The sequence below is a fragment of the Pelmatolapia mariae genome, linkage group LG18, assembly GCF_036321145.2.
Source record: "Pelmatolapia mariae isolate MD_Pm_ZW linkage group LG18, Pm_UMD_F_2, whole genome shotgun sequence".
Lineage (NCBI taxonomy): Eukaryota > Metazoa > Chordata > Actinopteri > Cichliformes > Cichlidae > Pelmatolapia > Pelmatolapia mariae.
This window is the reverse complement of record NC_086243.1, coordinates 22,995,600-23,021,904: the sequence shown is the minus strand read 5'-3', so window position 1 is coordinate 23,021,904 and position 26,305 is coordinate 22,995,600. Positions and strand designations below refer to the sequence as shown.

The 26,305-nt window shown below is 40.7% G+C and overlaps 1 protein-coding gene across 2 annotated transcripts; it reads left to right on the top strand.

The window, feature by feature from the left end:
- The first annotated feature begins 235 nt into the window (after nt 1-235).
- On the top strand, nt 236-25,272 carry arhgef18a (rho/rac guanine nucleotide exchange factor (GEF) 18a). Of its 2 annotated transcripts, XM_063462603.1 has the most exons (21): nt 236-694; nt 9,620-9,676; nt 10,269-10,398; nt 10,688-10,779; nt 11,162-11,302; nt 11,727-11,977; nt 14,556-14,681; nt 16,171-16,288; nt 16,443-16,694; nt 18,165-18,241; nt 18,365-18,546; nt 20,323-20,378; nt 20,804-20,983; nt 21,194-21,310; nt 21,716-21,822; nt 21,917-21,967; nt 22,076-22,123; nt 22,200-22,658; nt 22,881-23,175; nt 23,369-23,473; nt 24,445-25,272. In XM_063462603.1, exons 4-21 carry the CDS (start codon nt 10,704-10,706, stop codon nt 24,588-24,590), a joined length of 2,787 nt encoding a protein of 928 aa, XP_063318673.1. In that variant the 5' UTR covers nt 236-694; nt 9,620-9,676; nt 10,269-10,398; nt 10,688-10,703; the 3' UTR covers nt 24,591-25,272. The 2 variants fall into 2 exon arrangements, with proteins under 2 accessions (XP_063318673.1, XP_063318672.1); XM_063462602.1 differs by lacking the exon at nt 9,620-9,676.
- Nucleotides 25,273-26,305: the final 1,033 nt, after the last annotated feature.

Sequence of the window (26,305 nt, the reverse complement as noted above, 5' to 3'; positions counted from 1 at the left end):
GCTCTTCCTTTGAAAACTTTACTGAGTTTCCTCTTTCTACCACCAAATCTCCTTGTCCTCTTTCCTCTGTCAAAAATACCTTCTGGACACTGAGTGTAGTATAACTTCTGTTAGTATTAGCTTACCAAAAACGCACAGACACACACCCTCAAGACAGTTGCTTTTACAAGCAAAATAAATTAAAGAAATGCTGTCTCATTCATGCTAATTGAGCTCCTACCTGCAACAACTGATTGAACCTACACAAAGGATAAGTGCTTGTTTTTACCAAAATAAAAGCATGTAACTATTCACAGCAGTTGTTCTTCACTAAAAATGGCTACCAGAGTTTCTTTCTTTCTGCAGTTTCTGCAGCAGAACTAACAGAAACATATGCCAGCTGTCTGTATTCATTTAAGGATTGAGAGTAGAGGTAGTTGCTGTATGAAGATCAGGTATTACTGAAGTAGCACATTCCCACAATGCTTAGAGGAGGAAGGAGGGTTTACACAGAGGAGGCTGGGATTTGTTTTAAAACACTCCCTCCCTCATCAGCTCCATTTTTTCCTTATTATTTGTGCACTTGTTCGAGACATCCTCTGTGTTTGTTGTTTTTAGCGGGCGCTGCTGACAGATAAGATTGATCTCGCTTACCTTTACCTGGAAATAACAGAAAACCTGTCTTCTCGTTCTTTCGGCTTCATTTCAAGAGCAGGTAAGATGAAACCGTTCTCGGAGTTAACTATTATTGTTTAGCATATGAGCATCAAGTGGATAGAAGTAGTTAACAAGCATGAAGGGATTGCGGTAGCAAGCTAAATTAGCTTACTAACCCCGTAAAACGCAACGCTGCGTCGCGAACGCGAAAAGTTTTAAGAAGACGTGAGCTGGAAAACTGACTCGACATGAATGTCTTGAATTTGGTCGCTAAATTAGCATAACTTCAGCTCCGTATGCCAAGTAGTGGGAAAAACAGGAGTTATAAACTTTATAAACAAGGCTGGGATACGTGTTCAGTCACCTGTTGGCGATCCCTTCTCTCTTGACTCTCCTGGCTTTACACCTGTTTCTGTTCCTTTCGGTGAAAGCAAATTCACTCTGACAGTTTCCTCAATAACATACGCACTGAATTAAAGTTACCTTTACCTTGTCATTCCTCACATTCACATTAGAATGTAGTCGGAGTTTAGTTCGAGAGTTTATCATTATCATGTTTAACTATCCTATGAAATTAAGAGCATTCTCTGAACTTTCCTTTTGGGGTGTCAAGTCACTAGCTACGCAGTGATATTAATCCATAACCGTTAAAAACTGACAAAAATACGGTTATTCCATACGCGGAGTGATATTCATATACAGCGTCGAACCAATAAAACGCACAGGAATGGAACGTTTTCCCTTTGGCGGAGTGATACGTAGAGCTCTGCCGTTAAAGCTGCACCGTTAAAATTAGGACGTGTCGACCAAAATAACATAAAATAAATATAAGTAAATTTCAATAAGAAATGTATCTGAAATGACTGAAATCCATAAATTTCATCTTATACAACTGAAAAACCTCAAGTGTCAACTAAATTACAATTGCTGATAAATCTTGGTGTCCGCTGAAATGTAGGCTAGTCATAAAAGGTTTTAAACCTTGGCTGATAAAAAAAGAAAATTAAAAAAAATAGAGAGCATTAAGAAGCTAGTTGTATATGTAAGCATATAAGTTGTAACAGTAAAAATAAAAACAATGTATGTGTGGTTTTTAAATAATGCCTCTGAAAAATATGCCTATTAGACGTGTTTATGCAGGTCTGAAACCATTTAAACTTTAGATGTAAGTTTGAACTAAGAATTTTAGACAAACCAAACATAATCACAAAAGGAAAAATCTAAGTCTGCTTAACAAAGCTTAACAGTTGTAGTTGGAAGTATAGACTGTATACAAAAGATGGAAGTAGCCATTGCAATATCATTACACCATTTGTTTTGGTATTCGCAGCCTCAGGTTTAGCGTTTTATTGGCTAACATTGGGTTTTTTGAAGCCAGAAGTGGCCATATTTAGATGAGGGCAGAATGCTAAATTATTACCAAACATTAAAGAGCAAAATAAAATCATATTAAGATCTGAAAGAGTTCAAATGTAGCAGGAAAATTACAGAAGTGGCATATTAAGTTTTATTATCTGAGTAAAGTTGAAGCGCTTGAAATTGGATTAAATGATAGACGTCACAAATTTACCCGGAAGTTTAAGTTCACTGAAAAGTTAATCTTTCAAAGTTTTCGTGTACATAAAGCTTAGAGCTGAAGACAATGACCTGGAAGCAGAGTTCGTACATCATCACTTGACAACCAGATGGATGCCTGTGCAGGATGTGATTATTATTTAGGTTTTAAAGAGGGCATGAAACATTAATCATATATAGGCTAATTTACATCATGTAGACCTGCTCTTGAAGACTGACATAGATGTCACTGTCTGTGAAGCTGGATTTAAGAAATAAATGCTTAAAGTTTAAGTTTTAAAAACATGTTTATCGCCATTTCTGTCAATATTGAACTACGTCATGTGGTTGGTTGCGGCTAATAGACTTAGTTTATGTTGGCTAACTAGTGACAGAATTGGTAACTCAGAGGAAAATAAGGACAATAAAACTAAAAATCTGTTTAAGGGGACCATTTTTGATCTGCACCTGGCTGCAACAATGAATTTTATGTTAAGTAACCGAAGATATACTGTCCACTTTCACTCTGTGTCTTTTTAGCAATAAAAAGCACTATGTTGTTTGGCTAGGTGCACTCAAACTGAAAAATGCAGCTGTTAGCGGCGATGTTTGGGTTTGTAAAGCACTTTTCATGGTTAAATCAGATGAAGAAAAAATATCCTGGGTATGTTAACTTGCTTTTTAAGGGCTTTTTTACCGTATCATTAATACATCTTTACGTGATATAAAGCTCACATCATCATGTGTTTATATATCCCAGTATGCACTGTAGGTGGGTGGATAGAGCCAAATATTGGCACGTTAAGATTGATTATTTTTTTTTTATCCTCTACCTTTAGTATGTAGCCTACTGAATTGTGTTAACGTATTTTTATTATTATTTTTTAATGAAAATATATACCTCAAATTGTGGAAAGTAAAAAACTGATTTAGTTGTCATTAAAATGTTTTCAGAATTTGCAAACTGATGATTCATCTCATAAATCATGACACACTGCTCTCGTCTACATAAGCTGACTTTATAAGATAAAAGTATAAGTATTGGTATAGGCAGTACTAGCCCTGTATTTTCCTTGTATCAGATCAATACCTAAATTTGCAGTATTGCACAACAATGAAAAAAGCTCAGGCGTGTCTGATAGCAAGAGTTGTGTGTTGCCCTGCGATGACTTTTTAGTATCTAAAAAGTGAGCTACTTTAGCAATTTCCAACAAAGCACAGAACTTTGCAAAGTATGCAAGAAATTAGAGCTGGGCGATAGAACGATAATGATATGTATTGCGAAATAACTTTTTCTTGATAGAAAAATTAAACTATTGCGATAGACCTCATCTCTCTTGTCCTCTTAAAAAAAAGAAAAGAAAGAACAGCCAATCCAAATTAAGTAGCGCAGAGCTGAACCAATCACAGCCGCAGCGTCACGTGACTTGTTACGTACAGCACAAGTGCCAAGGCGCACATGTGTATTTGTTTTTGCAGCCGGGCCACCCAGGTAATGGAGGAAATGAGTTTGCCGACTAGAGAAAAATCAACCAAGAGCGTGAGCGAAGGTTACCGAAGAAAAAACAGATGCTGGTTCCAATGCCGGAGAGATTGTCGAACGGAAGGGCCATAGAAGTTCCGTAGTGTGAAGGTATTTCGGCTATTTCAAGTCTGACAAAAAACAGAGTAGTTTTTCGGCACTGTAAATTGTGCCAAAAGCAAGTCTGGAAATACAATAAACCGATGCATGCTCAATCTCTGACTGAAAGCGCTAATTCGTCATTCGGCTTTTGTCAGACTAAAGTAACTGTTAAAACTGTTCGAAAAGCTAAGCTATACAACAAGCAGAGATTGAGAATTTCCTTTTAGTTCTCAGTTTATTTGATATTGACAAAAGTTAGTCAATTTTGTCTGTTCTTCTGTAAAACGAACTACGATTTATTTTTAGAATTAAAATTTTGTTTCTAAGTGGAATTGACAATTTAGTAGTCTGTTTTGTTTGTTCTATTTTGAAACTTAAACTTAATTTAGCGGCTGCCTTTTGTGTAGTTTGCAATATTTGCCTTTATTTATCTGAAACTGAAGTCTCATGTTCCTTAAGTACATCTACCCTGTTGAACTTATTATGGGAAATAAATATTTAAATCAAAACATGCTGCAGATTATTTCACATTTTACTTGTGAGCAACGGCACATTTCAATCTTACAAATATAGTTATTTGGCTTATATCGTGATATATATCGTTATCGCCTGAAATGAAAAAAACATATCGTGATATAAAAAATCTTATATCGCCCAGCTCTACAAGAAATCCATTCCTGATGAAGACTGGAAACAACAAACTTGTTTGGCAAAAACACACCGTACACCGAGGCTACAAAAGAGGCGATACTATCAGCTGGTGATGTGTGGCCTAAATGTAAACAAATGACTCTGCTGTGCATTACAAGCTGCATTCAACTAGCTGCACTTCATAATGACATAATGACAGGAAGTGTAAACAGTGGATGATGCGCTTACATGGTGGAAAAGCAGGGCTTTAAGCAGCTGGTTTAAAAGATAAAATAAAATAATAATCCAAGGTAGCAAATATTTTTTCAGTCTTATTGTGTGACATCAAGCAGCACATTTTGTCATGTTTATAGCCGTATTCCAAAATGGAATAAATTAAATGGACCTTTGCTCAATATTTTATTGAAGCACCTTTAGGCAGCAATTACAGCCTCAAGTCTTTTTGAGTGGGATGCTACAAGTTTGGCACACCTATTTTTGCGAAGTTTCTCCCATTCTTTTTGGCAGAACCTCTAAAGGTCCATTTTCAGATCTCTCCAGAGATGTTCAGTCTGGTTCAAGTTTGGGCTCTGGCTGGGCGACCCGGGGTATTTAGAGTGGTCCTGAAGCCACTCCTTACTGGTGCGCCTAACTTTTTTTCTTAGGTCCACTAGCCGTAATGCTCCAACAATCCATCAAGCAGTGTGGCTTCATAGCTTACCAAAGTCGTACTAAAACATTTTGACAGATTTTTGAGCGCCGTGTTCCACATAAAATCAGTTCGCGGTCAGTAAGCGTAACCAGAATTCATACATAAGGTACACTTTTGAGAAAATGAAAGGATTTTAAGTGCGCCTTATAGTCCGAAAAATACGGTACTGAAAAAGTTCTTGTGCTTAAAGTGCTTCACTGAGCTGAAATTTAAACTTAAAATATCTCAAGATATATAAAATAAAAAGAAAGACAAAATTAAAAGTGCCTCAAAGGCTTCGAACTGAACATCTCAATATCTGAACATCTTACCTTGGGCATGGGCATCTGAGAGGTTGCTATCTGTGATTGGTTTAGACCAAGATATGGGCATAATGTGTGTCTGTTGTTTATCACACAGAGACATTCAGAGTTGCGGCTGGTCTGTTTCGGAGACTTTTTTATATACTGTTGGAAGATGAACAGGTTTTCATCAAGGACGTCTCTGTACGTTGCTACATTAATCTTTCTTTCGAACCTGACTAGTCTCCCAGTTCTTCCCCCCGACACGATGCTGCGACCACCATGCTTCACTGTAGAGATGGTATAGGCCAGGTGACAAGCGCTGCCTGGTTTCCTCCGCACACGAATTGAAGGTCAAATTGAATTGACCTACTGTTGCATTGTAATGCTGCTGCTATTTCAGTAGGTTCACACCTCAAATTAGGTATTAGGTGAGTCATCAATGACAGTAGCTCATTGAAGAATAGAAAAGGCCATTCATTTACTTGCACTTATAAATGCTGTGAGCGCTGATAATGTTGAGTATTTTTGTTTCTATATCGTCAATATTATCTTTATCACAGATTTTCTTGAAATATCATGGGATGATTAGCGGCCGTATTGCCCACCAGTCATTTGTACTACAGGTCCCACTACAGGCTCGAGATTTAGTGAAGGAAGGGCATCTGGAGTAAAGTCTATTCAATCAATTATAGTAATCCATCTGCTATAGAAAATAATGGAGCGGCTAAAAGGGCCCTTTGTTGACATTAATGGTGCTGCAGATGAGTGTTGGAAAGGCGTTACAGCAGCATAATCAGTCTAATGTTTTTTTAAATTGTTTTACAGTACATTCAAATATTAAAAATTACACATAATGTACTTTAAGGTTTCTGAGGTTTATTAATTAGTCTCACACACTTTAATGAATTCAGGTGAACCAATGGCAGCTTGAAATGGTGAGAAAATACAGTAAACGGCTGTAATCTTATAAATTCAGACCACAAACGGAGCTGAAGGCCTTGAGGTTGGTGTAACATTTAAAGGTTTAGCCGTGCTGTGGGTTATCCGGGACTCTCATTTCACGATCCGGACACATGCTCTTGCTCCTGCCTCACATTGAGGACTCTGTAAAGGTCGGATTCACCTCTTCATACTGACAGAAACACATTGGCATGCGATTACAGCACACTACAGTGGAGTTAAAAACACCCTGTTTCTAGTCAATAAGTAAACTGCGTGTCAAGGCTGCGCGAGAGAGCAAGCACTGCAGTATTTCTCTCTCTGATCATATTTTCTACTGTAGTTATGTGTGAAATGTATGTTGTTTGGGTTTTATGAGGGCCAAGAGCAAATGAATCACTGGATTTGTGGCCTCCTCAGGCTCTCAGCTGTGGGTGGCCTTGTTGGGGTTGTCTTGCCAGGAGAAGTCCTCCTGTTGCTATGCTGCTGTAAGTCTGAGTAAAGCTACTCTTCAAACACGTCATTCACCAGTATTTTCCCATCTCTGTCCTCTGCAGAATACTCGGCAGACTTGCCAGTCTTGTTTTGTTTTTTTTTTCTTGCAGAGAATGACCTGTATTTCACGCTGCTCTGCTCCCTCTCCGCCCCCTCTCCGCCCCATGTGGGTGAATCATTTGAGGTGTGGCTTCTGCCTTCAACGAGCTGTTGAATGATACAGCCACTACATAGATAACCATATGCCATGCAGCTTAAAAGCTGGTCTTTAAAGAAAGTGCTGTAACATGATACAGTAAGGCATGATGCTGTCTTTGTATTCTCACTTTTGTTTGTTTGTTTTGTAACTGTTTTGATTTATGTGGACATCATAAAAAATATATCGCCCTTATCTGGTCTTAAAATTGAGTAAATACAACTTCAGATGAACAACAACTGATTACATCTTATGTACATCCAATTAATTAATCAAAAAATAAACAAATATGTAGATGCAGTGTGTGATTCAGTTGCTGGTAGAGCCACCTTCAGCAGCAGTAACCTGAAGTAATCGTATCAGCCTCTCACATCACTGCAGAGGAATTTTGGCCCACTTCTCTTTATAATGTTGCTTCAGTTCATTGAGGTTTGCAGAGATTCATTTCAATAGGGTTGAGGTCTGGATTCTGAAAAAAACAACAACATAAAAATCAGTGTGAGTGACTCTGTCAGTCATTCATGACCCACTTTCAGTCAGGCTTTAGCTGTTGGGCAGATGTCCTCACTCTTTGACGGTAAAATACTTTGGTATACATCATGGTGCACTCAGTGACTGCGAGGTGCCCAAATCCTCAGCTCTCTACTGATGTGCTGTGTTTGGGTGTTGTTGTTTTTTTTTTGTTTTGTTTGCTTTTTGTTTGTTTGTTTTTTGGGTTTTTGTTTTTTGTTTTTTTTTTTACAGCCAAACATCTCTGCTGTCCAAAGGACATCTGTTCAGATGCAGTTTTGCAAACCTCAGCTGTGCACTCACTCTCTTGGCAAACTTGACAAACAAGCCAAATGTATTCAGTCTTTTTTTTTCAATTACTCTGTCATGAACTTTTATGAACTTTAACATTTAACATGCTAACTGAGACTTCCAGAGTCTGAGAGAGAGCTCTTGGGGTTTTTTGCGGTTTCTCTGAGCATTGCACTGTCTGAACTTAAGATTATTATTATTATTCACATTATTACATGTGAATAATCTTTTGCACTGTAGAAGGATGCAGTTTGATTGTTTGGAAATGTCCTTATAGCCTTTCCCAGATTGATGGGCAGCAGCAATTGGTTCTTTAAGATTGCTAGCAAAAACACCTTCTTTTATAGAGGTGCTAACACCTGCTTATTATCAATGAGTTGCTTTTTATTAGCAGACCTACGTCTCACACTCTTAATTTCTGTGGAAGCAGTAAGGGGTTACTGAGTTTTTCACACAATGCTTCTGCGTTTTGACTTTTTGTGAAATAAGTGCAATATGCCACATTTTGTAGTTCATCTGAGGTTGTATTTCTGTCTTAAGACCTGTTAAGATCCAGATTATTTTTGTTAAACATACTTATGTCCTGATATATAAAATGTTAGAAGTTAAAGGCGGTGTACCTTCCTACCATTTTACTTTGACTGTCTCTAACTTGCTTGCGAACCAAGCAAGTTAGCTTTAGCTCATGCTGTAGCTCTGTATCCTAAAGATCACTTCTGGTTCTACAAATAAATAACATGATGGCAGCCAAAAGAATAATGTTGAGGCTCCGAAATTGCTTCTTTGAAGAGTGTGCTGCAAGTATGAGTTTAGATTTCTTCTTGTTTTACCAAAAAAGAGACAGAAGTTTGCAGGCCAGAGCTGTGTGTGTTTATGAGTTGTGTCCTAGTAACGTGTGTGTGCTTTAGGTGTGTCTGGCTTTGAACAGCTACTGCCTTTCCTCGTTAAACTGTCCGGTGAAATGATGAAGCTTGGGTGTGGTGGGAAACCAGTAAAATACAGATCTTTGCTGCTAAAATTGTGACTGTTTTCAATGTTTACTCCCATCATCCTTTCAGATTTAAACATTTTCTTCATTGCGTTGTTCATTCTTTTGTCAGACCTCCAGCAGGCTTTGCTGCTGCAGCTGATTAAACACATGTAGGTGTATGCAAAGACCAGTGGATTGCTGTCGCTGACACTTAAGCACCCATTAGCATGCGCACACTGCCAGCCAGCAGGCCCCCATATACTTTTTTTTCCCTCCTTTGTTTCTGTGCACTGGTTTAAGTGTCTTTTCTCTGTTGTCCCCCCCTCCCCTTGTCTCAGGGAAACGGTGACGCGCTTAAGTTGGAAAACAAGCGAGGCAGAAGTATTAGAAGCAGATGAGTCACTCAGGGTCACAGAAAAGAATATGATAAAAAGTCATTTGAGGGACGAGGAAAAGCTGAGTGTAAAAGGATGTGTCCGCAATCATCTCCCTGCAGAGATGCAGATCTCTGAGTCGGGAGGAAAATGCTGAGCGAAATGACCCTTCAAAGAATAAAAGGAAATGTTGCAGCTGCTGTACCTGTGTTAATTGAATAAATGACATCACTTGTGCAGCTCCACTTGTCTTGCATAATTTTTTTTTCGTTTAGTTATGCCTGCCTGAAAGCTTGTCTGACTTGAGCTGTGTTGTCACAGTTTGCTAAACCAGTTCCCTCTACACAAGGCTAGATTCGTTTTGTAACCGCTTGTCTGCCATTATTGTTCTTTTTCTTTGGTAGGAAGTCTTTCTGTGTAAGTGTATGAGGACAGAGAGATTTCAGAGACGAATAATAAAGGTATGTTTTACTTAATTTCCCCTAAAATGATAAACTTGTGTTTGAGTTTAAGTTTTGGCTTCACACATGGCAATAAGCAATCACGTTGTGACCTTCAGAGGTATCATGTTGCCCTGATTCTACATAAAGTTTCTGTCTAGATTTAAAATTCTAGTAGTTTGCTTTAATCTCCAGTCACACAGACCTGGAGACCGGTTGATTGGTGGTTGCTTGAGGTTTAATTGCTGTTGCTACGTGAAATTACTGGCAGAGAATTACCACGACATCGAAAGCCTCCTTCCATTGGGTTATCTGCAATGAACAATAGAGTGAATGGAGTAAATGAAGAATGTTTGCCTTCAGTTGCACACTTCTACTTTGAGGCAGCTCAGAGAGTAGTTGGCGACTGTTTGCCGACAGGAATGAAGTCTTCCAAACAAGTTGTGGGTAACAGCAGCAATCCGCTAGTGACAAAGCAGGAGCAGGGGGACATTTGTGATGCAGCAAATTTGCTAGAGATTCAGTGTTTTAACCACCTGTCACTTTAGTCTGTTAACAGTCCTCATTTTTCTGCTCATGTTTCTCACAGACTGTGTTTTGCTCTCTCACACAGCCCTGGGGAGAGTATTTCTCCCCCAGCCCACAGTGGCCTTTCAGCCAACTTCCTCGGTCCACGCATGACTGCCACCCCCCCAAAAACACCAAAATCAACCCCTCTCTTCTTACAGCAACACAAGCCCCAGGTGTGTACGTCCCCAGGTTTAGTTTTACTCCTGATACAATAAATAGGCTGTTTTCTAGTGAAGAAACTCAAACCTAACCACACAAGTTGTGTGATGTTTGTGTTATTCTTTGTGACGTTGTTCCTTTGTGGGGTTTTTTTCTTTCTTTTCACTCAGTAGAAATTGCCAAATTAAGCAATAGCAGTGAGCAGCCAAAGCAAAAGTGTTCAGTTTGTGTGCACATAATTTTTGTGCTGTCATCACATTTTTAATTTACCGGTTGAGATTTATTTTACTCCATAACAACTAGATCCAGTCCGGCACAGATGGAGGAGACCGATAGCCGGAGAGATCGGTTGAAGCTCTCCAGTGAGGACTTGACTGATCCCATCAACCTCGAAGGTCAGTCGGTCAAGCACGACCTGGAGCTGCTGACAGCTCCTCACTTCTGTCACAGTCGGAAAATAATGGTGGAAACTTCCTGGGTGAAAATACCTTTTATAGTCTTTGTTGTTCTTGTCCATAAATATATTTAAAACAGTCCAGTGCTGCTTAGTTTTACTCACTTTTAATATTTTTGTATGAATTAAAACTTTCTGCAGTTGTATATAAATAAGGAAAAGACCTAAATCTGTTGCTGTGTAAAGAAAAGTTATTAAAAGCAGATTCAAAAAACCTGTGTAACCAGCAGTGAATCACTGACACACACTCATATGACCACAAAGCACAAGCCTTGTTTCATGTAACACGAGTGTGTGTGTGTATGTATGTGTGTGTCATCCAGACTCCCATTATACCCTGCTGCAACTCGAGCTTGAAGCTGATGCCCAGAATTTGGAGGCAGACTCCTGGAGTCTGACCGTGGACCAAAACTACCTAAAGAACCTGAGCAAAGAGGAGATAAAAAGACAAGACATCATCTATGGTACGCTGAGCTATACTGAATCAAGTTGAGGCCTAAATGTTGAATGCTGTCTTCCTCTTTATGGGTATTTTTCTGTACCCTGTCAAAATATAACCGCGCATAAATTCCTGTGTTTGTCAGCGTGTCAGAATCTTCTCATGTCAGTCACGCATTGAATTGAGAGCTCTTTCTAATGCCTATAATTATGATTACGACAGCGGTGGTGGATTCTCTCTTTACCTCATAGGACCTTTTGCTGAGACACACTTCTGCTGTGACAATAAGTACGATGACATTAGTAATTCTCTTGTCTGCTTTTGAACGCTGCTTTGACTTGCTGAACCTGTCTTTTACGCTGCATTGGGGAAACATTTAGAGTCACAGTGGTAGGTGTTGAGAAAGAAGAATATTTTATCAAGAGATTTTCTCTTCGTGTACTTCCTAGAATTGATCAAGACTGAGGTGCACCTCGTGCACACCTTAAAAATCCTGCTCGGGGTCTACATGCACGAGCTGAGGCAGTCCCAGCTGATAGAAGAGGGTCGGCTGAAGAGGCTCTTCCTGGGCATCGAACCCCTACTCATCGTCCACAAGCACTTCCTCAAATGCCTCAAAATCTGCCAAAACCAGCGTCAGGAGGAAGGAAACCCGATTAACTACCAAATATCACAGATAGCAGATGTCCTCATCTCTCAGGTAAGGTGGGAAAGCAGTGCTCCGTATCTGCTTGCATGTTTATTATTTACTCATCCTGAGGGTAAAATGCTTTAGGAGTTTTTATTGTAACGCAATGCAAAGTGATGCGTAAGGTCAGCTTCCACTCAGGCTTGTGAGATTTCTTCAAAATACTTTCAGGAAACTGGAAGCAGTTTGTTAGAGGTCCAAAAGGGGAAAAAGGTCATGAAATTGGAGAATAAACAGGTTGTTCAACATCCTGTAAGGATCAGACTTTTCCTGATTTAAATTCCAATTCCAAAAATAAGCCTATCAGAGAGCAAAAACTTGAGGAGTGGCTAAACCAACAGTCTGGTTCATTCTTGAAAAAGGAATGCACTGACCAGCTCAGCAACTGAAAAGGCCCTAACAACCACAGACCACAGACAGACCTTGATAGTCACAGTAGGAGTGACTATCAAGGTCTACAAACAAGAGAAGGCTTCATGAATGGAGGTATAGAGGGATTATAACAAGGTAAAAACCACAAGAACAGGAAGGCCAGATTAGACTTTTACTTTAACGAGAGCGTGCACAGTTCTGAAATAGATTTTTTTTTTTTGGACAGATGATGGAAGCAGCAGGATGAATTGTGAAGCGCGCAGGGCTCTTCACTCTGCCCATATTTAGCCCAATTCTGCAAAACTGAACAGATGTTCACCTTCGCGGTGCAAATAGATAATGACCCAAAGCTCAAAGCAAAGGAAACCCAATATTTTCTTAAGGCAAAGAAATGAGATATTCTTCAGTGCGCAAATGAGTCAAATGAGTCTGACCTCAACCCAACAGGGCAGTTTTTCAGTGACTCAAGACAAAACTGAAGGCAGAGACCCACAAACAAAGAGCAATAAAGAGCATCTGAAGGGAGGAAACAAGCAGTCACCGAGTGCAAAGGATTTAAATCTATTTAAAACAACCATCATATTTAAAATTGTCTTAGTAATGGTGAGCCTCTGAAAAAGGGGGACTGTGTATAAGAGTGGCTGCTATTCCTAAGAAGTTGATGATGTTATTTTTTTGTAAAAGCCTTGAATTAAAGCTGAAAGTCTGCACTTCAATCCCATCTTCATTGACTGTTTGATTTTTAAAACCAACTGTGGTGGCGTACAGAGCCAAAGCAGCAAAACCTTTAGTAAACACTAAAAACGTGTTTACTTTCCTCCTCGCATAGATCATAGTCATATTTTAAATATGCGCATCACTCTTTTTATCTGAGACAGCTCGCCTGTGTTTGTGTGAACCGTAGAGTCATCCAGAGCAGCGGTCCCCAACCTTTTTTGCGCCACGGACCGGTTTATGCCTGACAATATTTTCACGGACCGGCCTTTAAGGTGTCACGGATAAATACAACAAAATAAAACTAGTACCGGTACCGAAAAAAAGAAGATTTATTCATAACACACGTGAAAAGACCCAGGAAAACCGAGTTAACGATAAAAACGATAACAAAATAACGCTGAAAACCGATAAAAACCCTGAAAACCATACATTTCACACCTGAGCCTCAACTCTCGCGGCCCGGTACCAAACGACTCACGGACCGGTACCGGTCCGAGGCCCGGGGGTTGGGGACCGCTGATCCAGAGGAATGGCTGGTATGCCTGAAACACTGAGAAGCTACAGATGGCCGTGTTTGATGCAGGAATGATGCAATGCCACTGACGTCACATTCCCACACAGACACTTTTTTTTCCTGCTCCCCATTTATCAACACATTTCCTGAGTGAAAAATCAGAATCCACACAGTGTCACACTATTATAGGCCCTCAAAGTAGATGGGGAGTGGGTCAAAAATGCTCATGTGGGATAGGTAATCTTCTTATATGCCTGACCTCAACTGGCTGTCATCAGTGTGGAGGACTAGCTGCTCTTCTCCTAAATGACAGAGATCCTCACCCTGTCTTTAAATGAGACCACAGGTGTTATTTAGAGGAAGCTCAGTTCTGCTGCTCATATTACTCAGTCTTATTCTATAGGTCAGTACCCAAAGGTGAGCCGCAGGTGAGAGTAAGTAGACCTGCTGTCCCAGGCAATAGAGGCCACAGCCTGGAGCCAGGCTGGGAGCTCACTGACCTTGAGCTCATTGGCCTTAACCCGTAGAGCTGTCTAAGTGCATCCTTCTGTGAGTTGAATTTGTTGTTGGGCAAATCCAGACACGTCTGATTTTTACAGGCATTGGTCAGCTGGGAAGCAAGAAGGAAAGCTCTGATCTGAATTTTTCTGTCTCTTCTTCATTTTTCACACAAGTAGAAATGTTAGTCTTCATTCTCTAACCTCTGCTTCTGACACAGTGTATGAAAAACTTTTTCCAGTGTAACTCGATGCTAACACAGAGTGTCCATGTTTATTAAAACGCCTACACCTGTTGTTGTTTTCTAGGTAAACTCACAGATCTGTGAAATCTTAATGCAAGTCAGCACATCAGCATATAGCAATGTCCTTTTTTTTAATCTTTTATTTCCAGCATCCACACACCAGGAAAATGTTTTTGCATGAATTCAGCACATCATTGTTAGTATTAACGCCTTCATATACATTTCCCCCCCCTGAATTATTTCAGTTTTCAGGTTCAATAGGAGAACGGATGGTGGATTGTTACGGGATGTTTTGTGGCCATCGCTTAGAAGCCGACCGCATCTACAAAGATCTGATCCAGAACAACAAGCGGCTCCAGGCCCTCGACAGAGTAAGAAATCCACACTCGCTGTTTGCATCAAGTCTTAGTTTTAGCTGAAGAACAAGAGCAGATCCCCCTTGTTTATCCTTAAATTTAGATCAAGTGTTTACAATATCAGGTCACAGGAACCATTGTGTCAGCTGCGTTCTTTTATTCAACTTATACAATGTTTAAATAAATAAATAAAGGAACACTTTTTAATGAGAGTATAGGAACAAGTCAGATGAAACTGTGGGACATTGATCTGGCCAGTAAAGTAGCAGAGGCGGTTTGCAGTGTCTCATGAGCATTAATGACTTTCCAAGCGATAAACAGTTACTGTGGGAGAGCTGGACAGGGCCGAAGAAGGTCTTTAACTCATCAGCAGGACCAGTATCTGCTCCTTTATGCAAGGAGGGAGAGGATGAACACTGGTGTGAACGTCTTTGACCGAACAATCAAAAGCAAACTCTGGGGGAGGGGGGGCTGAGGGCCTGACATGCTCTAGTGGGCCCTTTCCTCACTGCTCAGCACTGTGGAGCCTGATTGACATTTGCCATAGAGTACCAGAATTTCACTGTTTCAGTGTTCACAAACATGAAAGGGTCTTGAGAAGCAGTGGAGAGCATTATGTTGACTGTTACACTGTTCAACATGATCTTTTGGTGGTGGGTCAGTGATGGTTGGGGAGGCATATCCATGGAGAGACACACGGACTTCTACAGTCCTGATGCCATAGGTAACAGGATGAAATCCTTGGACCTCCCAGACCCTACACTGGTGCTGTAGGTCTTGGGTTCCTCCTGGTGCACGACAGTGCCCGGGCTCATGTGGCAAAATTACGCAGACTGTTCCCAGAGGATGAAGGAATTGATACCAATAACTGATCCACATGCTCGCCTGACCTAAATACAAAAGAACACCCCTGGGATGTCATCTCTCAGTCACCAGGTTGCACCTGAGATTTTCCAGGAGTTCACGGATGCCCTGGTCCAGATGTTAGAGGAGATCCTCCAGCACACCATCCGTCATCTCATTAGGAGCACTCCCCAACGTTATCCGGCATTCATACAAGCATGTGGGGACCATGCAAATTACTAAGTACGAGTTTTCAGGTACTGCAATGGAGCTTCGCTTTTTCAGCTCCTCTGCAATTTGATCGTTTTCATTCCTATCAAACGATGCGGCATAGATATAGATATCCAGTACATTTATTTATTTATTTATTTTTCTCATTGACATCTGATGTATTTCAGTGTTTTTGACCAGTGTATTTCTTTGTAACCACACAAAGCGGCATGCTTCTTATTCTTGAAAATGTTGCGTGTATCACTTTCTCTGTCTTGCTGTCTACTGTCAAACACTGTTTGAGACTTTCTCTTTAAATGAATGATACAGGGCAGTCACACATCTGGTACTCTAATGTAATCTCTTGAACAAGCAAATACAGTAACACATTTGATCAAGTTTCTAAAATGTATGAAACTTCTTTGTTTTTATTTTATTTTTTATAAATAAGAAAATAGGTCAGCTGCCTCTGGTGCGGAGGTTGGGAATCTCCGACTGTTTACTGTTGGTGACTCAGCGCATCACAAAGTATCCCGTGCTGGTGGAGCGACTCCTACAAAACATTGAGGGTAAAATCTCAACAGCCACCTTAAAGAGACTTTCAGTGTTTAACTCAGCAACATTTCTACAAGCTGAAATTACTGAAATCTGCTCACCTTGCTGGCTGCAGGGTTTTAAAAAGAAATAAATGTGGTTGGATCGTTTATTTCTCGCTCCTTACAGCCGACACAGACGACCACAGGTCTCTGAGCGAAGCCTTGGAGTGCATCAAAAACACCATCGCCCAGGTGAACGCTCAGGTCAAAGACTATGAGAAAGCCGCTCGTGTGAGAGAGATTGGTTATCGCCTGGATCCAAAATCTGTGGGGCGGCTGAACGGAGGCGAGGTCATCCGCAGGGAGGATCTGATCCAGGGCAACAGGAAGCTGGTGCATGAAGGCGCGGTCACCTGGAAGTCATCTGGTAAACAGAAAGGTGTGTGACGAGCTCTAATGACTGTTGACGTACGTCTGTGTATGTCTGCGTTTTACTAAATATTCAAAGTGTAAACAGTGACTGACGGACCGGTCAGTTTTCCTGAGTCCCGACCTGAAAAGGATAAAAGTTCTCAATGAAAATGTTGGTTTTCAATGTTGATTTGTTGGGATAAATTCTTCATTTTATTTTTCTTAGTTATATATTTATATGATATAAATGTACATGTTTTACATTTTGTAGACTGTGCAGAGAGACAATAGTTTATTAAGACATTTTGATCTTCGAGCCGAGCTGCTGAGCTTGTAATATGAGATCACAAACCAGCAGGTCTAATGTTAAACAAGGACAAAGGTAGAAGTATGTGCAGGTGATCCCTGAAGAGCAGCCTGAAACCTGAGCTTTTGGCTTTTTCCTCATTTTTATTCTTTCTGCTTCTCTTGGTTCAGCATGATATTTGTGTTTATGTTTATATAAATAAAATTTAGCCACACAGATTCATTTTCAGCTGCAGTCCTCAGCAAGTTGATGGTATTTAAATAAATGAATGAACAAAATCAAATGCAAAATTAAAACGCAGGAGCATATGTTAAATAAAACGCTCACACATGTTACATATCAAAGATCAAACTTAAACTCAAACAGACAAAAGGTGTCACAATCAAACACTTTCAGTGACGCTATATCTAGTAATGGCTGTTTTATCTGTATTCCGTCTTAAGCACATTTAATTATATGTAAACTCAACGTGCTTAAGACGGAACCTGTGTAGGTTTTTATAAGGCCTTGAGCCATTGAGAGCAGCAAAATAAAACAAACAAAAGAAAAAGACTGTAAATGCTCAATATAAGAGGATTGTTTTGAACTGTGAGTCATACAAAGCTGCTCTGAGCATAATAGAGACTTTAAAGCCTGCTGCTTACAGTTCAAACAGAGCTTTGTGAAACAGTTTTACTTCCTCGTGCTGACAGCAACATCTATTAGTGTCGTATTCACTTTGTGCGGCTCTTGCCTTTGAGATATTGCCACAGAGTTAAGTTCAGATGGGGGGGGAGAAATGTGTAATAATACAAAGAGCATGTCACACGTCTCAGCCAAGTGTGACGCACATGAAGATTCCCACAGATTTCCACTCATGTGTCTATATTTATACTTATGCTTTACACATAACTTGGACACGCCTTGTTTTCAAAATGCAGTGGTGACTGTGAAGCGATCAGCAGAGGTCAGACGGTAAACTGAGGTGAGCGTGTGTTTACTCCGGTGTGATTTTAATGAAACTTTGAGGATTGAGTGCTCAGTGGATTACCACTTTGACTTCTCAGTGTGGCTTTTGTGAAAATCCGAAACAATCCGACAACCGGTAAAACTACTTTTATGTCATTAAGCGATGATGAGCAGTCCTGTTGAGTCACAGCATTAAGTGCTTGTGTTGTTTTGATGCTGAGCAGCTTTAATCTCCCCCTGCAGACGTCCATGCTGTGCTGCTGTCAGATGTGCTGCTTCTCTTACAAGAGAAAGACCAGAAGTTCGTATTTGCTGCTGTTGTGAGTTCTCCTCAAATGTTAACGGCTGACACTGTTTACACACCATTTACTGTATCATTTATACATAAAAGGTTTCACTGTATTTAATAATAAGATCGGTGTTTATGATTGTGCCTCGTGCAGGATAACAAACCTCCAGTCATCTCCCTTGAAAGACTGATAGTCAGAGAAGTGGCCATGGAGGAGAAGGCTATTTTCCTCATTTGTGCACGCACCGTCGGCTTGCCGGAGATGTATGAGATCCACATGGCCTCACGAGAGGAGCGCATCACATGGGGGGCCATCATACGAGAAGCGTTGGAACGGTAAGCCGAGTGCTTCTAGGAAGAACGTTCCAACGATGGATGTAGTTTCTGGAAAAAGGAAGCCAGTGCAGTTTTTGGTATGAGGTCATCTCACTAAAATGACCATAGCGTAGTATCAATAGATCTCTATGTACCCCAGGTCCTCCTTGATGGGTGGACCAGTCTGAACAAAAGTTTGCACAAACATCATCAAACATACAGCAAAAACATTTATTATAAATTTTGATTTTATCATCTGCCTGCGAATGCACCGTTACGTTCTCTGTTTGCTTCTGTTTACATGTGTCGCATTCAACATATGTCACCATGTGTAAATGTGTAACCAAAATTTAGTCTCTGGGACTGAGTTTTGCTCGAGTCACCTCTAAATATTAGAATGAAGATTTAGAAAAATTGTTGCAGGCTCAGTATCAGTGTGTTCAATTAAAGATCAATTCTACTTTGGTTATTGGAGTCACACAGGAGGCTTATCCAGGGAAGCTCATTGGCTAATGATTAGTGTTGGGATTAAATAATTTGCAGTGCCTTAATAATGCTATGCTTTTTATTAATAAGTGTTATAAAGTTGTATAGTATAGTATTAAGTGGACACAGCCCTGAAAAATAAAAGCATTAGACCATGTGTCCTTGGGGAGTAGAACGCTGTAGACCAGGAGTCCCCAATCCCAGTCCACGAGGGCCGGTGTCCCTGCAGGTTTTAAATGTGTCCTTGATTCATCACAGCTGATTTAAATGGATAAATTACCTTCTCAACATGTCTTGAAGTTCTCCAGAGGCCTGGTAATGAACTAATCATGGGATTCAGGTGTGTTGACCCAGGGTGAGATCTAAAACCTGCAGGGACACCGGCCCTTGTGGACTGGGATTGGGGACCACTGCTGTAGACTCTCGCTCACGCTTGCCTGGGAAAATGTAGCGTTCAGTCAGATTCACCCTTCACTCCACCCATCTATCCTTTCTGGCTTCCTTCCAGTTAGCAAGTTAGCAAGTTAGTCAGTATAAATGTTACATTTCATTCAGAATTTGGTAACATCACTGATTAAATAGCCTCCTAAGTGAGATGTTTTGGGCGTGTCCTTCCAGGAGATCAGGATGGAATCATTGCTGGAGACAGTGATTCAGTTTAATTCACTTTTATTTATATATAGCTCCAAACTACAACTGTCACCTCAAGGCGCTTTATATCGTAAATACCCTACAGTAATACACAGAACACCCCAACAATCAGACAGTCCCCTTTGAGATGGCTCTTGGTGGCCGTGGGAAGAAAAGAAACCCTTTTAACAGGAAGAAACCTCCAGTTTCTCCAGGGAGAAGTTGATCTCTGTTTAGACTGACCCTGACCAGGATAAGATATAGATGGATTTTATTTGATGCATTTTATTTCTAAATGAAACAAATTCCTTTTCTTAAAACATGGTGAGTGAAAGCCTGCCTATTAAATTTAAAAACAAGTCAGTTATTTAAATTGTTTTTAAATCTGGCCATCGGTTAACATCTCCCTGATCAAAGTGTGGTGTCTCTTTACTAAAGACTTGAACGTTAAAGCATTAAAGCAGCCAATCAGCCAGCTTTTGTTGTCTTTGTGAGATCATACCCATTTATTTCTTAGTGTTTTTATTTATTGTACAGATTATTTCTTATTGACAATTGTGCATGTGTTAAAGTGGCATGTTTCACGTCACATTCTCGTCCCTGTACACATAAAAATTAATAAATTCTAATTACAAATGATACATAAAAGTGGATACTGAGTAAGTTGTCTGTGTTTTTCAGTCATCAGGAAGAGGTGCAGTACAATGAAATGATCACTACTCTGCAAAGGTTTCAAGGTAAGACGGCCGAGAACGTCGGCCACTTTTGTGCTCGGCAAATCCTCCGGTGTGACATTTTTGCAGTAATTAATTTGAGGAAAACTTTACCTGATTTTACTGCATACATCTTCATAAAGGAAAGGGATTTAAAAGATTTAAAAATTGCATTTTTGGAAATTGTTTTGGAGATTTGCCAGTTTTTAACTGATTTTAAGTTGTTGTTTTTTTAAAATGCATTTTCAACCTGTCCTAGCCAGAAGATCAGAGAGTGTGGAAAACGACCTTCTTCCTTCCTCTCCTTGTTATAATGTTCAGTGTACAAAGCGAGAGTCACTGTGTGCTAAGTCTATTTTTTTTCTCTGAATAAAAGGTTTTCACTGATTGATTGATTTATTTTAATGGTGCAAAAAAAGTGTTTTTGTTGTTGTTCTGCTGCTCTTTAGTTCATCTTAAGGAGAGGGACGACCGCATAAAGGAAAGTCTGACAGAGAAGCAGCAGCTCTTTGCTGCTCTCTATAAACATGTGACTGGACAGGAAACCCCCTATGATGGACTGCATCTCGTAGGAAGCGCCAACGACCTCCAGCAGCGGGAGATGCTGTTGAACACAGCCATCGACGATGGTGAGGGAGCGACTGAGATGGAGGTGGACTCAGTTTTGTTGTAGTTTCCGGTTGTTTTGTGTGGTGTTGCTGGAAAACAGCTACGTTTTTAAGTTAGGAGACGTATGCTGAAGGAAAACTGAAATTCACGTCTCACACTAAATCATGAGTCAGCAGTGATCTTATCTTTTAAGGAAGAGATTAAAGAATTGTTTCTTTTTCTTTTGTCAGTGGAAATCCTGCAAAACCTGCTTGCCTTGAAGACGAGCAACACAAACGCTCCCGTGGATGAGAGTAACGCACGGGGAGGAGTGGCAGATAGTAAATCTGCAGCTAGCACTTGGAAATGTAAGACTGAAGTACTGTCCTGCTTTGTGTGTGGATCTTATAGCACATGTATACTAAAGTAATACAGCTAATGCAGAATCAAAGCTGTGACATGTTTAACTTGTGGTGACATCAGTGAATGGAAAGCTGTTTTCATACAGCTTTGTACTTTTCTCAGTTACCTGATGGAAGTATCGGTGAAAGTGTGTGGTGCCATCTTTAATCTGTCGACTCCCTGTTACATAGTTTTTGATTGTACCGATTAGAGCTGATGTGAGCATGACACAACTGGTCTCACATCCAAAGATCGGCAATACGCTTCTTTCAAACGTACCATAACCACAACTCATGATCTGCTAAAAACAAAGACATCCAAAACCTGCAGTGACATCGAATGTGAATGATGAGAGGATTTGTTTTTCTCAGACGGCGAAGAAGCTGATGACCTTGAAAAGTTCAGTCCCCCGGATATGAGCCACAGCTTTAGTGACCAGCTGCTGCGGCAGTACTTCTCCGAAGGCCCAGAACAGTCTGTGAGTGAAGTGAGACGATGTGAGAACCTGACGTCCATCCTGTGGTGAAACATGAACATTTACACCGTTTGTGCTTTTTCTTTTTTGCTTCCAGGCTGATGAAGAACCCCACGATGCCTCGCTGCTACATTTAACCGAGGCTGAGGTTAAAATCTCATATCTATCGTCTTAGTTACTGCAATCGTTTCCTCTGTTTTATTCATGAATAAATGTGACTTTTTTTGCCCTTTTGGGTTTTTTTTTCTCTTTACAGGTTTATGACAGGGTGATAATGCTCGGGCAGAGGCTCTACAGCTTAAAAGTAAAGCAGCTTATCTTAAATTCGGATGTTTCTCTGTTTGGTATCAGCCGGCTAAATTAAACTTTCCACCGTGCAGGCAATCGTTGCTCAACAGGACAGCCAGAACGCGCTGCAGCACGCTTTCCAGTCGCAGAACCAGCGGGCCGCTACCTTCAGCAACGCTTTGTATGAGTACGAGAAGCAGCGCAGCTTGGAAAAGCAGAGGGAGGAACTCAACAGCTTGAGCAAGCAGCAGGCGCAGCTTCGAGAGGAGCAACAGTACTGGGAGAAGGAGAAGGAGCGGCTCAGGCGCCAGGTGGAGGTTCAGGAGGCTCAGCTGAAGCAGAAGGAGGAGGAGTGCAGGAAGTTGGAGGAGAAGCTTAGCGAGGAGAAGGCCGAACTCGACGTGCAGAAAAAAGAATACCAGCAGGACCTGGAGAGACTGAGGGAGACCACAAGATCACTAGAAAAAGAAAAGGAGCGCCTGGATCACGACCAGGAGCGATTGGATAAATTTAAGAAGAGGTTCATGTCAAGCTACGACGATCCCACACAGGTGAGGAATGGGATTGGAATTAGATGAATGCCACATTTATCACCATTAACGATGTTATTGTGTATTCATGTGGCCATTTTTTGTGTCCACTGAGCTAAACAAAAGGAAATACAATCTCCAAGTATGATCTAGTGAGGAAACATTACACCAAGGCAAATTCAAATGTGAAAGAAAATTTAAATTGGTTTAAATTGCGTTTTTATTTATTTTTTCCCTCCGAAGTGTTTGATGTACTCGTCATTCAGGGGAAGCACAGTGAATGGAGGCACTCTGACCTCAACGCCCTCCACAAAACCGCTCGATTCTCTGGAAATCCCCCCAAAAGTTCCACCACGCAGGGAGAGCATCTGCATACACCCGGCCAAACCCAGCCTGCCCTCCAACCTGGTCAGCACCACCAACCAGGCGCTCAAACCTGTACCCGTGCAGCAGCAGATCCCCCAAAAACTGGTGACTACTAACAAGGTGAAAGACAAAGTCTCCAAGAAGAAAACCCACAAGAGGACCCAGAGCGCAGGTCAGGAAACAGGCTAACGTTTAAAACCTGAAGTTTAATATCAGGAAGAAACTATCTTCTACATCCAGATACTTTTGTTTTTTCTCAAATATTAGTACTGAAAACTATTTATCAACACTTAATCTGAGGCCAGCCGTTACACCACATGGCTGTGAACTGAAACCATTTCTCACTCCTGTGTTTCTAATTCCAGCCTCCATAGACCTGAGCGAGGTGGCGCCCATCCAGGTGACGGTGAAAGAAGGAGGAAGTCTGAGGTCCCAGAGAAAAACCAGTCCTCAAAGGATCATAAATAAAGGTACAACCGGAGAAAAATTAAAAAAAAAATTTTTTTTACTTGGTCGGCTAAGAAATAAGTAAAATAGATCTCAGTATGTGCTAAACGTGCACAGTCATGGCTGGAAAAAGCTGCAGGAGACACAATGAGCAAATCAGACTCAAATCCCAGAGAGTATAAACAAGTTTTAAGTTTAGATTTAAAAGACTGGATGGAGGGAGCAGATTTGACTCCTCAGTATTTCACTTGTAAGTATTTTTTAACTAGAATTATTGTGACTGTGTGCACTGAACTTGTGAACTCGTTGCCTTTGAAATGAGACTGAGACCAGGTCTGCGACCACTAGCAGTCACTTGCCATCTTCCAAGCAACTTTCTTTGTGTTAACACGGCAGTAAAATTGCAATAAGACAGGAGAGATGTTCATTTTGTGTGAGTGTGCTCAGTTTGGCAGTTACTCCTGTAACTTCTGTAATCTGGTTGTGATGGCCAATAACTGTGAAGAATCAGCCATCCACATCCACATCACATTAAGTAGTTGTATTCAGAGTCCAGCCAAAAGCGCAAAGATCTGAAGCAAAACTTCCTCCACAAATGGTGATGTAGTTCCTGCAGGACAGCAGTTTACCTGCAACATGATGCGGGCCACCTTGCATTTATACAGAAATCTATCAAGAGTAAAAGCAACGAGTGGAAACGCCCATGATCGTATTTGTAGTGTTCATCCTTAGTTCACGAATGACTGAGCAGCACCCTCTTGTGGAGAGTTTGTACCTTTTCAGTTTAGTGGCACAGAACGGACGTGACTGAGGTCCTAATAATGAGATCCTGCTCTCATGTCTCATAAACAGGAGGGACATAAAATTAGAAATGTGGTCACTGCAGTGGGTTGCAGTGCTACACCTGTACAAACTGCCGCCTCAGTAATAAACACCACTGAATTTGAGCTTTTATTTCCCTGGAGTGCTGGATTTGTCTTCTTTCTTCCTTCAGATACTTTCAGTCCTCCAGCATTTGTCCAGAACGTGAAGATGCCTCAGAACCTCAGACGGAGGAGCAGCGACACTTCTCCACCAGCTCCACCTCCTTTCCCCAAGGACATTGCCAAACAGAAAAAAGAGAAGGAAATCTTTCTTTAACCCTAAACTTCAGACCATCGGGCGAGTCTGGAATCACAGACGGAGCTGTGAGAAGACTTCAGGATGACCGTGTGTGTGTGTGCGTGCGTAAAGAAATAATTGTAAACAAAGCTGATGTTTGATGAATGTATACACCGTCCTGCTAGAGCATGCTGAAAGAGTGAAGACGTTTGGCCACGTTTGTACATTTGAGAAAGATCTTATTTTGTATTTTTATGGCCAAAAAAGTATTTCATTTTATTTTTTAAATAATTTTTGTTTTAAAGTACGATCTGTAGCCATGTAACACTCGTGTCTTAAGCTCTTGCTTTTATATAGTCAGCGATGGTGTGTGAGTGAGTGAGCAGTACATCTTACCAATTTACCTATTTAAAACTGAACTGTAAAGCATTTTATTTTACTTTTGTTTGAGTGAATCAGATATCAATGATTTTAATTTTTTTCTTTTTTTAACCTGCTGAGCATGTGTACAAATTAAAAGTGTGTGTGGAAGTAGTGTGAGCGCATCGTTAAATGAACATGAACAAAGGCTCAGCAGGTTGCATCCACAACACTTACAACTCTGTTAAAATAATGTTCTGGGGATGTGAAATATTTAACCTCAGGTGCCTGTTTTTCTCTGGTAGAAACACTCTCGCTCCTCTTTGTTCCATGTAAAATATTTGACATGTCGTGGAATAAAAGCAGGCTGATTTTACAGTTGTGTACATTTTTTTTTGTTGTTTGTTTAATTACTTTTGCTGAGGGTTAAGCCTCTGAAAATAAAACTAGATGTGAAAATCATTTTAGGCAGGGGGGAGTTATAATTACAGTGGAACCCCGACGTACGAAATTAATTCGTTCCCGAGGGTCTTTCGTAAGTCGAAGCACCCATCGCGCCTTTTGAGTCAACGATAGGCTATAGGCTAATTGCTAACTGCAACAACGTCGTTCAAGTGGAACAGCGAAGCGCAAGTACGAAAGCCAAGGGGGTTGTCACATGATTCGGAAGGCATTGTGGGCATTGTAGGCATTTTGGGCTCAGCCAATCAGAGCCAGCGGATTTCGTTACGCGGGCATTTTGCCGTAACAGGGCAGAAATATTGCCGTTAAGTGCCTTCATAACTTGAATTTTTCGTTAAATGGGGTATTCGTAAGTCGGGGTTCCACTGTACTTCACTTTTTACTTGGGTAAAGAGTACAAAGAACCCAAACACTCATCACACAATCCACTACGAGCAAGCAATGGGTGATGGTGGGGAGGAAGAACTGCTTTTTAACAGGAAGATGCCTAAAAATTGATTATCTTAAAATTCAGTTTTTCTCTTTGGTAATTTTAAGTTAAAATGGAGTTTTTTTCAGTGAGGGAGAAAAGCTAAAACAACCAAGGATCAGTAAAAGTTAATTGAGGATTATTTTGAACTTTTCTTTGCATGAGTTAGACTCCAAGAATAAAAGTTATCTTTGGGGTGCAAGATGAGGGGATTAAAAACACCAACCTGGCTCCAGAGTCTAAAATATATAGCAGCACATACGTCACTAAAGGGCCTTTTGTAAACCCACTAACGGTGTGCTGGTTGATCAGATAAGTGACCCAGAGTAAATGGACACTCTCTCCAGCCTCAACTGATGAGGTGACAGAGGCTCTTTGTGCTTGCTGTTCATCTCTGCAGAGCATGAGCAGCAGAGGGACTTCTCACAGCTGGAAGGCCACGAAGAAAAGACTCATTCAGAGT